Here is an 18,804-nt window from a genome sequence, read left to right as displayed (position 1 = left end):
CTGTTACATTGTTATTGTATTATATGTTTTGGTTACAAGTTATTATTTTTTTTGCTAACCAACCTCAATTACTAATTTTTTATGTTATAATGTTGAATTACTAAAAAACAATGTACATACAATAAAATAGTACAATGCTTACATTTTAATAAAATCAAGTTGTTTTAGTTTAAAACTAACACTTGCAGCAAACCAATCCAGTTATTTTTAAACATGGACTAGACAGCTGTGGCAGTTTAAGGAATATTAGGTAAGGCGGTTGTAACGAAAAAGTTCCAAACAGTTTAAACAAAGTAACTAAATGCAGGAGTATAATTTAAACAGGTAAATAATATTATGCTTTAATTTTATATACGTTTATTCTAAGCCGCTAAGTTTAACTTACAAATGTGAAGTTGTACGAATTAAATGATATTCATAAAGAGTTAGTTGCACTAATAATACACTTATATTAGCTTTGACAAAACATTTTTTAAGAATTTATTTGATGGAAATACACAAAATATAAAAATTGTTTTTAAAAATTTTGGCAACAGTATCCTTCTCGCTGTAACAAAACTTTCCGCTATGCCGTTTGCCGCTATTAACGATTTGTTTGGTAGAAATTATAACATCACTCTGAAATGTCGAACAATAGTAACTGTTGCGTCACAATGGTAACTGTTTTGTAACAAAGAAAATGTCACGTAACAATAAAAATCGATGAAATTTTACTATGGAATTTGCGTAAAAAAAAATAGCGTGTTTTGATGGATAAAAGATGTATAAGCAAAACTGAAAGCTTTAAGACCCTTAATAGCTAGATTTAACTGTTGAACAAGTTAAAAAGTCGTTTTTATTCGTAAGTATCGGTATAACTTTAGTTTAATACTGAGCTCCATTAGTTGGTATTTTGTCATTAACCACAAAAAATGTTTTTGGTAGAATTTTTAATTTTTAACAACAACAACAACAACAAGAGTATAAGAAATGGGGTAAATTTAAGGGGGTGGAAGGGGGATAGGGGGATATAAGGATTGTTTTGTTGGTAATGGGGAAGGAGGTGGGGGGGGGTTGGGGGTATTTGGGGCCGAAATAATTTTATAGTTATTTTTAGGTGGTGTCCGAATGGGCTTTGGGGTCGAAAAAGAAGGCACGCCTTCCTGGTGGATGCCCGCCTCTGCCGCTGCCTCTCCGGCCAGGGACTTCTCTCCGTCGCGGGAAGATGTTATTGTTCCGCCGCGACGAAGGGAGACCCTTGATACCGACCGAAGAGGTTGGCTAGCCTGGAACCTCTCTGATCTAATGGAGAGGATGGAGCTGTTTGGCTCCAGGCTAGCACTTTTTTGTTCTCTGTAAAATATCTACATTAGAAGTTTAAATTACTTGCATAAGATTTTAACAGTTAAGCAAAAAAATGATCGTGATTATCTTTAGTCATAGTTAATTATATAATATTGACTAAATTATACTTTGCGGCAGAGATAATACTGCGGGCATCCACTTTTTTGGCGCGCCTTCCCCGTTTCGCCCCATTTCCCTTTCGGACACCATGTTGGGCACGAAGGTTTCTCGCTTTATTTCGATCTTTCGAATGTTGACACTCCCTCCGAATAGTTTCTATTCGCTTAAAAGGAATATTTTCTTCATCCCAATAAACCATATCACTCGCTAAAACACAATTTAAGTGGTTTAAACTTTAATAAGTGTGGTTAAATATTTCAATATATAACTACTAGTTGAGGTAAAATAATATTTAACAAGCCACACATCTATGATCATCCTTTTTTCGTTCTATAAACTTTGTCATCGTAAAAGTTTCAAAGCGAATAACTTCTTCAGCAGCTGCAGCAAGCGTTGAAACAAACTTGAAACAATATATATTATTGCATTGAGGGTCTTTATAAAATTAACAAAATTTATAACAGCGTACCATGCTCCTTGGCCTAGAATTCTGGTTGGCATCATTGGTGTACATTTTGCTCTTTTTCTAACAGTATAAACTGGTAAATGTTGATCACTATGATTGTACGTTCTGAAAAATATTCTTGAAAAATTGTTATATTTCTAAATAAATTTAGAAATGAATGACTTAAGGTATATACGAAAAAAGTAGCCTTGTATAGGACTTATTAATTAACTACAATATAAAAAAGCAAGACAAAATGTTTTTAACAAATTACCTGCCTTTAAAAAGAAATTAAAATATATATACCAAAAATAACTCAAGATAGCCCTGAAAATAAAGTAGCCCTGAAAAGGACTTTTTGATTTGCTGGATACAAACAATCAAGACAAAGTCTAAGTAGCCCTGAAAAGGACTTTTTGATTTGCTAAATACAAACTAATTAAGATAAAGTCTTAATTTTAGATATTTGGGGTTTAAAATAGCTTAAACCTAAAAAAATCACATTTTGTTATACATCTCATGCTGACTTATGCTATAGTTTAAAACGCTAACAATATTTCTGCGACTAATGTCTGACTTTTTAGACTAGGTAAAATAGATGCCGGTTTTCGCGCTGAAAAGCTTGGCGGTTTTTTTTTATAACAGTTTGGCGCCTAAAAAAATTTGTAACGAAATAATCGACATTATCACAAAACAGTTACCATTGTGACGCAACAGTTACTATTGTTCGACATTTCAGAGTGATGTTATAATTTCTACCGATTTGTTTACCAAAACTTTCTTTCAACGTAAATCCCCAAAATTGTTTTGACAGTTTTAAATCTTTCTTTTTTTAAATTGTTTTAGCTAGCCATAAGAATTAAAAAATGTCTGATATCAAAACAGCATTAAAAATGGAGGCAGAGGCCATGCAGAAAATGAAAAGAAACAAAAACATGCAAGGTAATCTATTTTGAGAGCTCTATATGTAACTAAAGTTTTAAATTTAACCAAAACTTAAAAGTACTCAACTATTTAATGGCGTACAAGTAATATTTGGTATTTAAAGGCAGAAGTATTTTTTAACTAAATGGAATTATACATTACGAAACATAAATTAACACTATGCATATACAACTTGACCGGCAGCATGGTGTAGTGGTAAGAACACTTGCTACACCACTAATGAGGTCGTGGGTTCAATCCCCACTGCTCTCATGCTGTAGCGCCCTTGAGTAAGGCGCTATAAACGGTTTGAACTCCTGCTGAGTCAGCACTTAATCAGCAACGTAATTATCGGGCAATTATAATCTTTATAATATTCCAAATTGCCACAGGCAACTCGAGACTGGGTCGGAGTAACTGATGTTACTCTATGTTTAAGTCGCGCATTCGACTTTCCCACATCGAGGATAAAGATATATACAAAAAAAACAAAACTTTATTTTAGAATCATTATTATTGTCTGGAATAAGTAATCCCAATTGCAACATTGGTACCAACAAAAAAACAAATCAAAATGTGTCAAAAACTATTAACACTGATAATGCAGATTTAATGTCTTTTAACAACGAACACAATAAAGAAACAAAATTGAACTGGACGTTATTTGAAACTTCTGAACCAACTTTATCTGTAAACAATAACATCACTGATGAATATGATAAAACGAAAGACAGTGTATTATCATTGTTTAATTCCAAACCAAACTCTTTAAGTTCAGAAACTTCCTTTACATTGCAATCACAAAGTGCTCATTCTTCATATTTTAACAATCAATTTGCTTCAAATTTTCAACCAAGTGTTCCTGGTCAACAATCCCATACATGGCAAAATCTTCAAACCAATTCGTTTTTTCATCAACAATCTCAAACTATGCCACAATATAAACATCTGTCAAATATGTTTACCAATCAACCTAAACACGGTGTTCAACCCAGAAAGAATGTACCTACAAATTCAATGTATTATCCAGTACCACAACTAAACAAACCAGCTATAAACACTTCTTACAAATCACAACCCAATCTTAATGCTTTTAACTCGACAATGCCCCGTCCATCCTCCTGGGGAAATTTGAATGAGAATAACTTTGAAACTGATTTTGTTTCTAAACCTTCTTTACATAGAAATGCAAGCATTGGAACACTGCAACCTGGCTTTTCTACACCAGATGGTAATTTGTTCTTTTTTTGTATAAAAACTACAACACTATTAATTTTTAAAACAAAATAAAAATATTTTTTTGTATATATAATATAAGTTTTGTTTGTAAACTTATCTTGAATGTTAGTTGTTACAAGTTGATTTTTATTGTCATAGTATAGTTTTAACTAATATTTGCTCGCGTCAATTTGTAAATCACAAATGACATTTTTTTAAATTTTTAATAATCGTTTACAATAATGGTTTTATTATGTCATTACCATTAAAATTAATCTAGGTTTAAAAAATAAATCAAATTCAAATCAATCATCTCCGGAACGAAGAGTTGACGTAGAAGCATTCAACAATATTTTTGATAGTTGGTTAAATGAAGACAATACAACAGAGGTAGTAAAACCGATCACCAAATCTCACGCAAACAATCTTTTCTCTGATGATCAAAACTCGACACAATCTAAACCAAATTGGCTAGAATTGGATCCATTAAGCACAAGTAACCTATTGGCCTTTGTTTTATTTTATCTTTCTATAGCTTATTTATTCACTTTATAGAGTAAATTTTAACTCTAACTTTTTTAACAATGTCTTATGTTTATACTATAATTTTTGTTTAGTTAGAAATGTACTTTAAAATTAAAACGATATTTAACCCTTTTTTTTATTTTCCAGGTTCATCCAATATTGTAGCACCAACTTTACCTAAGGTACTTATACCAAAAAAACAAATTTGAAAGTTTTATTTATTTTTGTGCTATATTGTTTTTGTGAATGTGATGATGTAATCAAAAATTGACCTTGCTTGATGCACTATTATTATGATTTCACCAATCCTTAACTAATAACAATCAATTCAGGAAGTTATTTAAACTTCTTTATTTTTTAAATTGTGATTTGAAACCTTCAAATGTATTTGGAACTTTTGTTACAATAACAGTGGTTTGATTAAATCTAAGGTGATGTTTTCTTTTCAGAAAAAGACTTTAAAGTTTGTTGAACCTAGCACAAGCCAAGGTAGAAATAAATTTTAAGTATTAAATTAAGGTAATTGTGTATAAATTACGTTTGGGTAAAAATGAAAGTTGCTTAATATTAATTATTTATTTTATTTTAAACAGTTTCTGAACAAAGCAATCACTTAAGTTTACTTGTTGGTAATGAAGTTTCAAAAGAACAGGTAACTCAAATATATTTTGCAAAAAAAGTTAAAAAAAAAAATATTTGTACTTCCGAAAAGAATGTTTCAACACTTCGAAGGTAGATTAAATAAAAATTTTAATTTAACAAGTTTTCATTCATTGTAGTCATCTGTTGAAGACAACCTGTCTGAGTTGGAACGATTTGTCAACATGGTTTCATTGTTACGTCGTGGGTTTGATGAAAAAGATGCACTCTGTAATCCCGGTCACGTTGTTAGTTTAATGAACAACACTGAAGGTATCATTACATTTGAGGTTGTAAATTTAAAATATTTATATATATAACCACAAAAAAATTTGCTTAGTTTGCTAAAAATTCTTTTAGGATTTAAGTTCTTTTTTTTGTTGATTTTTTTAATTTTCACATATTCATACCTTTTTTAGTTGCTTCTCTTAATTTTTTACTTGATGTTTAGATCATCAAAATAATGAAGAAGACATGAGTGTTCGAATATCTGTTCTTGCTGATGGGATTGAACAAGCTGTTACATTTGAATGTGATGGTAAATATATTTCTTTGTAAAACTGCTGGCACAAAACTTGTTATAATTAAGTGTGTCTAATAAAAAATATCTTTATTATACTTAAAATAGTTTGCAATATCTAATACATATAGTTTTATTGTATATTTAAATAAACTTAAATTCCTATTAACAGATTGCTTTTTGCTTTAAAAGCTAGACTTTAACATTCTTTTTTATTTAATGTGTGAGATTTTACTACACCATTCCATTACTGTAACACATGCGATATAATTGTTTATCTGTAAATATTTATTTTGTAATTAGTTATTTTATTGCAGTTAATGCATCAGTAGAACACATAGTAAGCCAAGCTCTGTGTATTGCTTATGAAGACATCTCCATTATTAATTTGGAGGATTACTTTTTTAAGATTGTCGGTGAACAAGAATACTTAATAAGGTTTGCATTTAAAAAAATTAAAATTAAATAATAATTATGAAAATTTTGCTAAAATAATTTTGAAATAATGTATCTCCTATTTTGAATTTAGTTAAACTTCGTTTTATTCTGTCTGGTTATAAATATTGCTTTAGAAATACTTGAACCTTTATCTGCGACCATGTTTTTATTCTATTTTTAGTAAAACACGTTTGGGCTTGTACCAATATGTTCAAGAATGTTGCAAATACGATCAAGAACTTCAGTTGGAATTAGTTCATAAAAGCAAAGTTAATCGCTCCCTAAGGCGCACAGTAAGTATTTCTGTTTAAAATTGTGGCATAAAAAAAATACATAGCTATAATTTTTTATACTATATATATAGATATATATAATTTAATTTACCTAATCATGATTCCTTGCTGCAGAAAATTTTAAACAAAATTTTCAACAAAATAAGTTGCTTGCCTAATATTATTGTAAATAAATATGAAAATAAATATAGAGTAGTTTGTGAATTGACTGCATCAATTAAAACTTATAAAATATATTTAGGCAGAAGATGATAGCAAAACTACATTTTCTAAAGATTTCTTCGAATTAATAAAGAAACCAATTTCTATAATAAGCAGGTATTCTTTTTGTTATAGTTCTTCATAATTAACAATCTTTTAAATAATTTTACCACCTTTGTGCGAAAATATGAAAGTTCAATTAAATGGATTGTTATATTTATATATAATCAATATAACATATATATAGGCAGAGTGAGGCAGACAATTAATTTATAATGGATCGTTAATTATTTTGTTTTTAAATGTATGTATTGTAAGGTTTGAATCATTTTTTAAAGAGTTTTTTACTTTTTTTAGAAAAGATGTTCAAGTTTTGGTTGAAGCTTTTTACAAGGAAGCCGAAAATTTACTAAATGAAATTAAAAAAGTAAAAAAAAAGTTTCTATTTTGGTTTTGTCATTGTCCTAAAGTTAAATATACTAACAATATAAATGCACATTTTTTTGTAATGATATCATAAGTTTTTTTCCTTTATTTTAATTTAGGTTTTTTATTAAAATTAAAGCAATAAATTTTAAATGTACAAACATGACAAAAGTTATGTCTACAGAACTGGTCTACTTGTTACCAAGTAATAACTGTTACCAAGTACTTTCTAAGTATAACTTACAAAGTGTTTGTGTGTATTTATGACAAAGTTAAATGTGATAGTGAACTAAAAAAGCTTTTTTAATATAGAATGAGCGAACACAAGTCTTGCAACAAAATCTCGAAAGAGTAATTCAATCTATTAAGGCAGCTTGTTTTGCTTTGAACAACTTGGAGTTATGTGACCTGACTGACAAACTGGATAAATTGAAATTGGCAGTTACCAAACCTAATGTTCAAACTCAACCCGATACTTTGCGTAAGCTTTTTTAATCTATAAATGTATTATATTTTTTATTTAAAAATTTGTTACAATTATTATCAATTGCTTGTTAAATTGAAACTAGTTAATTTTCAGCCCTACAAACTGCATTTTGATTATTTTTATATGGTTACAACTCATATCTAATATATAACTATGATAATTTACCCGCACATTACAAACAGCAGTTTTTTATTTAAATAGTATTTAAATAAAACCTAAATCAAAGGTATTTAATTTAAACTATTTTATATACATTTAATTTATCAGTTAAATCACATAGCTTTGTCTTTTTTATTTAATTATAAATTCGTAAAGGGCGCCGATATATTTTGTCCTATACACAAGGGCATTAAATTGACATTTAAAGCATTCTAATTTAAGTTGGGCCATATATAAAAGAATTATTGTTTGTGTTTGTACAGCTTAAATTTGTTTAAAGCAAATACAGTTTACTATTTTTAACTTCTGATCTATGCAGGTAATAAAAAAGGCATTTAATATAAACCTGTAAATTAAAACATACGCTATAATGCCCATATATTAAATAGCTGCATTTTTATTTATTATTATATACATAAACAAAGTTTATATTATTTGTATCACAACTGTTTAGCTAAACTTTTTATTTTTGCCTAATATGTTTTGTAGTCGATGTGCCATTAGCAACCAATGACATCACAGTAAAATTAGATGATGTCAGAAGTGCTCTGGAGGAAGTGACATCATCGCTTCTCGACATGACAGAATTATATTGCAAGGTGATTTTACTTTTCCTATGTCAATACAAGTATTACTTGTCATCAGATTGTGATTAAGAGGAAATGTAATAAGTTTACATTACATTGTGTAGGATTTTAAATTCTATATTAAAATAACTTTTACAATTTGTTCAATGCTTAATTTTATAGCATGGATAATAAAAACTTGTATTGATATATGTATTATACTGCCAAATAAATCCTTTTTGTATAACATTTATATTTTTAAATAAAGTTTAAATTTTATGCAATTACGTATAGGGTATACAACTATGATGCATTTCTGTAACAATCTCATATTTTTATAACTTTAAATTGATTTGTGATAAAGACAATAAAGTTCATAACACTGTGCTGTAATATAATCTGTGATAATACTTTATGTAAAAATCTAAATTGTTATTGTAAGGTCTATAAATTTAACTTGTTTTTTTTTTAAATCTGCTTTGAATGTTTGAAAATTAAACGATGCTTAAAGCTTATTCATATATTAAACATAGTTTTGTAATTTTTTAATATTTACAAAAAACTTGAAAAATGTTTTGTGTTATAGGCATATCAAGTTGATGCTTATTCTTCTGCTTCAAATTCAAGAAGTTCTTCTACTAAAGAAAATTTTGTGTCATCCACAGACATACCTGGTAGTTTTAGTGTTAATGTTTTATCAGCTCATCGCATACCAAAAGCATGGGAGAATATGTAAGCAATTATTAATTAAAGCAAATTTATAATAGACCACAACAAATAAGCTTGATGGAGGCCTATTGTATAATTTTAATTTTTTTATCAAATAAATAATATTTTTTTAATATAGTTTTCGTGTATTACATATGATTGCTATGTTAGTACTAAAAATATTGATATAACTTTAAAAAAATAGTAAGCCACCTTTAAAATATAATTATTGTGTGGAAAAAAAATACACATCAGCTATGTACATTTGTATATTGACAATGACTTGTTTTTAATATCAATTAATTATTATGTACTATAATTTATAAAAATAATGGTGACTTGTTAAAGGTATGGGGAATACTATGTTGCTGCATCGCTGTGGTTTGGCGAATCACAACTTGGTCAAAAAAGAATTGCAACAAAAGCTGTAAAAATTTTAAAAAGTTTTTTTCCAAGACTGGTGTGGAAAGCTAGGTAATTCAAAATTATATTGATTACTTCTAAAAATGTTTTTAATTTAAAATTTAACTAAATTGGCATATTTTTTGTGATGTTTCAAACATTTATGTTTTTACAATTATTTTTATGTATAATTTTTATTTATAAATTTAAAGTTTTTATTTTTTATCTGAATTTTTTATAAATTTTTATTTTAGGGTAACTCTGGATGTTAAAATTCAAGATTTACCCTTAGAGGCTGCTTTGAGACTCGTGTTATTTGGAACAGTTGTTTCTGGTGAAGATAAAGTTACATCAAAGCGTTTAGGGTGGCTTAATATTCCTTTATTTCATCATAATAGGTAAAAGGAAAAATTGGGGATTTCGTATAGAATGGTTAAAAGCTATCTTATTGTAGGATTACTACCATTGGACTAAAATTATTTCACTGAAAAACCATATTCAAAAAAAGCCCAAAATAAACTGTTTTTTATTGCACCAAGCTTATTTAAATCTATCTCAGCAGAATTTCGTTTGCTTTTCTTAGTTAGGTTGACTTCTATTTATGTTTTAAAAATTTTTATTTTTTGATAAATGTGCATTTAGTCATGTAGGTACCACTTAAAACCTCCTTTTTCAGTATTTAATAACTAATTTAATTATTATTTTTTAGAGTAATGAGACATGAGGAAGAAATATTTGGAATGTGGGCTTTCAAAGAAAAAACTACGTTCAAAGGCCCCCTTAACTGTGATTGTGACATCACAAACCCAGAAAGTATTGTGTTACATGTTTCATTCGAACGAGAAAAACTGATCAAGTTTTCTGATAACTCGAAGCTTAATGAGAAAAGGTAAGATTATTTTATAGTTAAATAAATACATTGCATATGTATTAGATAGTTTATTGTTAAATTATATTTGGATTCTGCAAAAAGAAGTGCCTTTAGCACTACACTGTCATTATGGGTGCTGTGTGTAAATGCGATAGAGATTAAATATAAGACCTTGTTTAGTATATCTAAGTGCCACTACACCATGTAACTAGTAATTATTGTAAAATCAGGTAATTTTTAGTATTTGGGTAACTGTTATCAAAATATGGAGTAGGCTGTTTATTATTTATCAGTTTTTTATATCAGCAAGAACTGATTATTTATCTGTAAGAACTGTTTTAAAAACATTTTTGTTGATGTATGTTGTAAACCTAAAAATAAAAGTAATTCAAACTAACATAAAACTTTTAAAGTCCGTCTTTATTAAAAACTATCTACTTTCTATTTTTAGTTGTTTTGGCTGGCAAGAAATCACAACACTTGACGTACAAACACAAACTGAGTTAAAACAAGCCTTAAAAAGAGCAACATTGTCAGCTTGTCCTCTAACAGAACTAACAGAGAAAGATAAAAATATTTTGTGGAGATATAGAGACATTGTGGCAGCTCCTACAAGAAATGGAAGACCAGGTGATATTTTATTCAAAGTTTTTCATGCATTTTTAATTTTATCAAAAACAAAATTTTGTATTAAGAAAAATTGCAAAATCAATTTTATGGTTTAAAACATGCTTTAGGTTTTGCATAAATACGTTCAATTTTGTTAAATAACTGTTAATTGGCTGAAAACCATTTTACCGAATAGATTTTTCAATGAAAACTGTGTGCTTTAACATTATTTTGCTGACAACGAGACGTTTTTTTATTTATCGTACTTTCCCATAACCCTTATATGTGAAATGCCCTTTTTATTTTTGTTTTGAAATTTTGGTTATGTTTTTAAATTTCACAGGAATTAATCTACCTACCTTACTTGAATGTGTACCTACTTGGTCACCATGTACTAGTCATCCAACCTCAGCCTATCAATTACTTAGATGCTGGCCTGTTAGACCCAGGCCTGAAGAATCCCTTGCTCTACTGACTTCACAGTAAGTTGTAATACAGCATAAAGTTTTATAGCTTAAAAATATTTTTTAGTGTTTTAATGATTACAGAATAATTTATCGATGCTTGTTGTATAGTAAAAATTGGGGTACTTAATATAATATTCAATATGAATTAGATAAATTAAAAACTAACCTATTTGGATCATTTGATTTTGTATATTTATTTTCTAAGTGCTAATAAATTTGTAGTTATGTTTACCTTAAAAATTAGTCTATAAAAACAATAAAAAACATTTATTGGTCTAAATTAAAGTACAACTTGCAACTTAGATACATTATTCAGCAAAAAAATAAAAAGTTTGTTTACCAAAAAAACAACAGGTATCCTGATTCTGTATTGCGCTCTACTGCAACACAATGGCTTGAAGCTGGTAGTGATGTAGACATACTGTCATGGTTGCCACAAATCGTTCAAGCATTGCGGTCGGAACAACGCCATGATTCACCCTTGGCCAGATTAGTGTTAAGAAGGGCGTTAGGAAATATCATGATATTACATAAATTATATTGGCAAGATTTTTTGTTACTTTTGCATATTGATTAAAGTTTTTTGGGATTACTCTGTACTTTACGGTCCCAACGAATTCTCTTTTATACTTTACAGTCCTTGCTAATTTTTTCTCATACTTTTGCACTTCTCACTAATTCTCTCTTGTACTTTACAGTTCTAAGTTTTCGGAGAAACGTAGAGTAAAAGAGATTTGTTTTTGTTATTTTTTCAGGTTATTGCTGGAAAATGTAGATGACATGTTATTTGGACGACGTTATGCTTTAATGCATGCAGCAATACTGACATCATGTGGTGCTGCAATGAAAAAGGAATTTCTAAAAGAAAGTTATTTTCTTAAATTAATTCACAGGTTGTTTTTTTATAAATTTTTAAAACTTTAACTTATTTTATAAGAAAAAAATTTTATAGATTAGTTAGATTAATATAATGTAATATAAACTAAATCTTAAATGTAAAAATAATGAAAATTTTTGGGTTGTAAAAAGAGGTCTTTTTATTTTTTCTTTAATGTTAGGGCTGCTGAGTCTGTTAAGGGAGCCAAAGACTCAATGAAATCTCAAGTTTTAAACGAACACATCAACAAAGTTTCAGCAAAGATAAGAGGAAGTGTGTTTAGGGTTCCAACTAATGCTGCTGTTGTGGTGCAAGATATTAATGTCAAGGTGGGAATATTTTTAATTTGTAAAATTATGTTTTTGATTATTTTTAATTAAGTTATTTTATTTAAGTTTTTTTACCTTAATTTTACTGCATTTTTTTAATATTTAGCTATTTTGTTAATTTTAGCATATTATGAGAAATTTTTCGTCCAAAATTTCTATAAATAGCTTTTATTGTTTTTTATTTAATTTTAAAAGCTGAATTGGGATTTATTTTTGAACTTTTATTTGCAGAACTGTTCGTTTTTCTCATCAAATGCTGTTCCAATAAAAATCTCACTTAAAAATGTTGAGCCTGGTTTTGAAGATGTTTTAATAATGTACAAGGTAACCTTTTTGTTAGTTTGTATTTAATTATACTAAACTCATTAACATTTTATTAAGTTCTAGCATTTATAAAAACTTACTGATGGGCCGCCATATGGTCAGCATTTTTTTCCCCAGATTATGGTCCAACTAACAATTGCTAGGATAGTTTACTCGAATACCAATTTTATTTATTTTGTAGGCCTATAAACTAGACTTATATATATATCGCCCACTACGCTTCATCATTAATAGTTTAATTCTTTTATTTGTTAAAAAAATTGAAATCACTAGCTATAGATACTTTTAAAAAAAATTCAATTGTACACACAAGTTAAACTATAAATTAAATTTATTTTTAAAGGTTGGGGATGATTTAAGGCAAGATGCCTTAACCATGCAACTAATACGAGTTATGGAACAAATGTGGATTAACGAAGGACTTGATCTTAAGATGGTCACTTTTGACTGCTTACCTACTGGAAATCAGCAAGGTAAATTTATTATTTTATTTTGCCTAGTTTAAATTTGCTGAATTGTCAGATTGAATTTTATTTAATATACAATGTGTTAGATTTATTTTTAAAATAATTTAAATAAAATATAACATTTTCTATTGTATTAGACTCAGTGTGTTTGTCTAATTGAAATAAAAACACTGAATAAAATTAAAAAAATGCAACATAAAATGGTTTTTGTAATATTTTTTTCTTTTAGGATTTGTTGAAATTATTTCTGACTCAAAGACTTTTCGTGAAATACAATCAAGTTATGGTCTCACTGGCGCTTTTAAAGATCGACCAATTGCTGAGTGGTTACAAAAACATAATCCTACTGGTTTATCCTATGAAAAGGTTGACTATTATTATTATTTGCATTTTAAAAGTAATTTCTAATTGAGTTGTTGTCATAAAATTTTTTTTTAATTTAAATTTGTTTTTAAATCAGCCTAATTTAAATTTATAAAAAATTTTGTCACATAAAAATAATTTTACATTTTTTTTATTTTATTTTTTTGTTATTTATTTTTTTAGGCTGTTGAGAATTTTACTTTATCATGTGCTGGATATTGTGTTGCAACTTATGTACTTGGTATATGTGATCGCCATAATGATAACATCATGTTAAAGAGGACTGGACATTTGTTTCATATTGACTTTGCCAGATTTCTAGGCCACGCTCAAATGTTTGGCAACATAAAAAGGTATTGGGTTTAACTAATATATAAAATAAAGTCTTAGTTTTTGGTTTAAAAGTAATCCTTTTTAAAAATGCTGTAAGTTTTACACTTCTGCTAAGCTTAACATCTTTTAACAGTTTAATCGTTAAGCAAATATGGGGCAAATACAATTTGAGATAAATCTTGTGTACCACAAAAAAGAGTGTAAAGTTGGCCTTCTCAAATTAGAGATAATTAAATATTTAAAAAAATCTTTGAAAACTGAAAATATCTTGACAATTTGTTTGTTTTTTGTTTTTTGTGCTAAATTTTTTGCAATACTTTTTATTTGTTTTCTCCAGAGATCGAGCACCTTTTGTGTTAACATCAGATATGGCTTATGTGATAAATGGGGGTGACAAACCAAGCTCTCAGTTTCAAGACTTCGTTGATATTTGCTGCAAGGCTTTTAACATAGTTCGCAAGCAGTCAAATGTCATAATTGATTTACTATCTTTGGTTAGTATTTTTTACATGTTTTATTGCAAAAGTTTGGTGTTCACATTTTGATGCAAAAAGTTTTAAGTAACTTTTTTAGAATGTCAAAGAATTTTTTTTATTTACGATTTATATTTTATGGATAATATTGCCTAACTGCATGTAATGCATAAATATTAAAATAGATAAGTTTATAATATTTTACTATCTTTTTTTATGTTACAGATGATGCAGTGTGGTATACCTGAGTTAAGTGATAAATCAGATTTGAAATATGTTTATGATGCTCTTAAACCAAATGCAAGTGATACAGAAGCAACTACCATGTTTACTAGGTAAGTTCGGCTTGTATTACACTTACAGCTAAAGCTATGTTGTTAATACAGTAAAAAGTACGGTTTAAGTATAACCTTGGGCTCATTCTGGCTTATTCTTTCTGGTTTGCTGCAACCCCAAGTTTTCCTTAGAGTCGTAAAGTACAATTGATCAGAAAAAGCATACAATATTGACAATTAAGACTTTTTAGTATATTTAATAAGCACTATTGAAATGCATAATTTTAAGTTTTTATTTTTTTATGTTTTAAATTTCAAGGTTGATCGAATCAAGTTTATCCTCGTCTTTCACTCGCCTCAACTTTTTCATCCACAATCTTGCTCAGATGAGATTTAGTAACAATAATTCAGAAGAAGAAAAATCGACTCTCTCATTTGCACCACAGTTAAGACCTTACAAGGAAGAAGAAGGTGTGATTACATCTGCCTCTGTTGTCGGATATCAAAAGCGATACAGTCCTGAGAAATATTATGTGAGTTAATAGAGTAATAATATACAAGTATTTGGTATTTTGAAAATAAATTTAATTTTTTTGGTGTGGTTTTGGGGTTGTATTTTTATTGTGTATTTATGTTAAGGTTTTTTATTATCGTCTCTTTTTATGTTTTTTTATATGAATTTTAGTTTTTTTTAGTGTCTAGGTTTAATAGTTTTTTTTGTGTGTATTGATAAGTTAATTTTTACTGACTAGCTATTATTGCTGTTTTTGTATGATTTTTTTAAGTTGTTTTTTTACTGTGTAAATTTTATAGTTGTTTTTGTATGAATTCAAGCATTGTATCTTGTTTATGCTTAGAATAATTTCTTGTTGTTGGTTTGTATATACTCCCATGTTAATGTTGTTTTTTTAACATAGAATTTTGTGTTATGTTTAAAATACTGTTTTTTTGTTAGACCATTTATTTTTTATTTTGTATTTTTTTAAAAAAAAGAATATTATAATTTTTTTAAATCTAAAAACATTAAATTTTATTGTAGATGTATTGTGTGAAAGTAACCAAAGAAAAAATGTCATCCTCCAACGAAACTTACGTGTTTCGTACATTTGATGAATTTGAGGAACTGCATCGCAAACTATCTTATGTGTTTCCAGCAAAATTACCTAGGTATTTTTCCTTAAAAAAAATTAATTTTGTTAAACAAAATGGTATCACTAATTTAAATGTGTTTTAAGTTTTTCGAACAGTGTAGTGGTTGGTAGATCACAAGTTAAACAAGTAGCTGAAAGAAGAAAATTAAAATTAAATTCCTATCTTGTTGCCTTATTTCGTTCAGCTAGACCTATTGCTATGGTAAGTTTATGCACTACAATACAAAACCACAGGTTACATCACAGTTGGATTATATTATTGCCATTTAAATAAAATTTATATGTTTTCCAAAAGCACATACATAACTATGACTGTATAGTTTATAAAGCACTATTGTTCATTTGATATTACTTACTGCTTGTTGAGTTTATTTTTAGTCCTTACTCTATACTATTAGTAATAATAAAACAACTAATTAACACTTGTTAGTGATATTAAAACAACTAATTACTATAAATTTAAGTTAATATTTTTACATTTAACTTTTAAATTTGAGCATATTTTTAGCAGGCCAGTCATTTTTTATTATTGAATTTTATTTTGGTTACAGCATGACCTTGTTTACACTTTCTTCTATGCTATATTACGTGATGAGGAAAAGCAAATTAAACCAGCTTTAAAATCACCTGATTTAACAGTGAAAGGTGAAGCAAAAATCTCTTTTCATTACAAGCACGGAGCTTTTTATATTATGATTCAACATTGCAAAAATCTGGTAACTACAACATTTGAATTAGTTTATTATTAACTTAAATACTATAGCATTACAGCTAAAATAGCCCTTGCTTAGTTTTTAGAGGGCCTTATTTTAAAGTATAGTTTTTTGTTTACCTTAAGTTTAAAAATATGAGTAATAATACTTAATTTTTGTTTTATTTTATGTTTATTAACTATTATGCCTACTTTTTTAGATTCTTAGTTAGGTTATACTTCAATTTAGATCTTCATAAATAAATATTTTCAAGTTTTTTATCAACTTTAGTAATATAAAAGATCTTGCTCAAAATATATAATGCAACTTGAATTATTTTTTATTTTTAATTAGTCACCAGTTAATGGACATGATCCTGACCCTTATGTTAAAACTTACCTCAAACCTGATCCCACTCACTCAACTAAACGTAAAACTAAAGTGGCACGAAAAACATTACACCCGACTTATAACGAAATGGTAAGTTTTATAACGGAACAAATGTTCTGTAATAAAATCTTAATTACTTGACTTTATAACCCGTTTTTTTATTTTCATTTAATTTATATTTAAATTTTCTCGTTGTGGAAAGGTCGACTTCACTACCTAAACATAGAGTCGACTTCACGACCTAAACATATTTTAATAGTTTGGAATATTAAAGATTGTAATTGCCCGATAATAATGCTGCTGATTAAGTGTTGGCTCGGTGCTTAATTATTTTACATTTTGAGTTTACCTTTACATTCATCTTTTAGCTTGTTTACAAGCTTCCCCTAAAAGAGATAAAGTCCAGCGAACTGCTCTTAAGCGTTTGGAATTACGAACAATTGCAGGAAAACGATTTTATGGGCAAAGCAGTTATAACAATGTCTGATTATGATCTGACTACTGAGACAACAAAATGGTTTAAGTTAAAATCAAATTCGTTCACAAAATAAAGAAATTTTTGGTGTTTTAAAAATTATGAAATTTAAAAAATTGCAAAACTGCGCTTAAATAACCGCAATAATCGCGTATAAAACTAATCTTTAAAGCTGTAAATACGTAAAACTGCATTTTTGATTTATTTAAACCTTAAAATTGCCAATTAAATACAAACCACTGAAAAAGACACTTCATCACAATTTTTTCTCTTTTTAAAAAAGAATTTTCTAAAAAAAAATTTAACTTGTATTCCCCCAAACTAATATTCACTGGTTCATAATTAGTCTTTTATATTTATAATCATTTCTATATAGTGAGCTGAATTCATCTGTTTAAGGTTATTTTACTACATTCCCCTTTTCTATCTTTTTTGTTAAAATTGCACTGCAAGTTTTCTGTATTATATTTTATGACAATCCTACCAAGATAAAAGCTATCAAAATTGCAAGAGATTCTTATTTTTTTGATTATTTTAATAAATTGTAGTTTGTTTAAAATTATATTGCTTTACCTAATTATATTTGAGATTTACTTTATGTTTAATATTTTTTGATGTAAAAGAAAAATTAACCTTTAAATTTGGTTCTTTTTCAGCTTATTAAGGCAATCTATTATATTTTTATAAATACTCTATTGTACTTAAAATACTTTTTCTTGATTTTTTTAAGTTTAAAATACAATTATGCACTGATTTATCGTAATGTTATCGGATTATTTTTTGATAAACTTGTTTTTGGTTCCACCAGGCCAAAAACGAAAAATTCAATTTTATTTTTGTTCTTACTAGCAAAAAATACCAAATTTTTAAAATTGTTTTATTTACAGCACTGCACACACAAAACAGTAAATACTGGAAAGCAAAATCGCCATGCTATGTTTTTTAAACTAAATCGTTGATAAACAAAGATTGATTTTTTAATTTTAAACAGGATTTTAAAGAATTTCTAAAATGTTGCGATATGAAATAAATAAAGAATAATGCATCACACATTAGGTAAGTACAATCTACAATAAAAACAATTTACAAAACGTTTAAACTTCGGCATATTTTTCACCCAGGTTTTGATCCATTTACCCTCATTTCATTAAAACAACAAATTTTAAAGCAAATTGCAAACAGAAGAATTTCCAGAATGTTTTATCTTCTTTAAACGCAATCCCATAGATTGCACCTTGGTCACGAACCCAAGATGGGATTCCATTCTCGAGTCGTCCTCGTCTTCCTGAGTGTCATTAGAAACCGTGGGCGTTG

General features: G+C 27.9%; 1 protein-coding gene across 1 annotated transcript; it reads left to right on the top strand.

Moving 5' to 3' along the window:
- Positions 1 to 2,692: 2,692 nt before the first annotated feature.
- LOC145741159 (phosphatidylinositol 4-phosphate 3-kinase C2 domain-containing subunit beta-like) lies at positions 2,693 to 18,176 on the top strand. Its single transcript, XM_082558689.1, has 35 exons — positions 2,693 to 2,830; positions 3,318 to 4,043; positions 4,311 to 4,526; positions 4,703 to 4,737; positions 5,005 to 5,044; positions 5,149 to 5,207; positions 5,335 to 5,467; positions 5,646 to 5,732; positions 6,032 to 6,152; positions 6,334 to 6,445; positions 6,687 to 6,763; positions 7,004 to 7,073; positions 7,385 to 7,553; positions 8,208 to 8,317; positions 8,871 to 9,016; positions 9,341 to 9,466; positions 9,649 to 9,792; positions 10,104 to 10,283; positions 10,717 to 10,895; positions 11,218 to 11,356; positions 11,696 to 11,884; positions 12,097 to 12,234; positions 12,400 to 12,547; positions 12,779 to 12,871; positions 13,215 to 13,344; positions 13,568 to 13,704; positions 13,885 to 14,054; positions 14,372 to 14,528; positions 14,733 to 14,842; positions 15,102 to 15,315; positions 15,822 to 15,949; positions 16,018 to 16,135; positions 16,485 to 16,649; positions 16,980 to 17,105; positions 17,384 to 18,176. The coding sequence occupies exons 1-35, from the start codon at positions 2,755 to 2,757 to the stop codon at positions 17,564 to 17,566; spliced, it is 5,151 nt and encodes a 1,716-aa protein (XP_082414815.1). The 5' UTR covers positions 2,693 to 2,754; the 3' UTR covers positions 17,567 to 18,176.
- Positions 18,177 to 18,804: the final 628 nt, after the last annotated feature.

The sequence above is a fragment of the Corella eumyota genome, chromosome 2, assembly GCF_963082875.1.
Source record: "Corella eumyota chromosome 2, kaCorEumy4.1, whole genome shotgun sequence".
Lineage (NCBI taxonomy): Eukaryota > Metazoa > Chordata > Ascidiacea > Phlebobranchia > Corellidae > Corella > Corella eumyota.
This window is presented reverse-complemented; position numbering and strand designations above follow the sequence as displayed.

Coding starts and splice junctions, on each gene's coding strand:
- LOC145741159 (XM_082558689.1), top strand. CDS start 2,755: ATGTCTGATATCAAAACAGCATTAAAAATGGAGGCAGAGGCCATGCAG. Junction 9,017..9,340: donor CCAAAAGCATGGGAGAATAT/GTAAGCAATTAT, acceptor GACTTGTTAAAG/GTATGGGGAATACTATGTTG. Junction 11,885..12,096: donor ATATTACATAAATTATATTG/GCAAGATTTTTT, acceptor TTATTTTTTCAG/GTTATTGCTGGAAAATGTAG.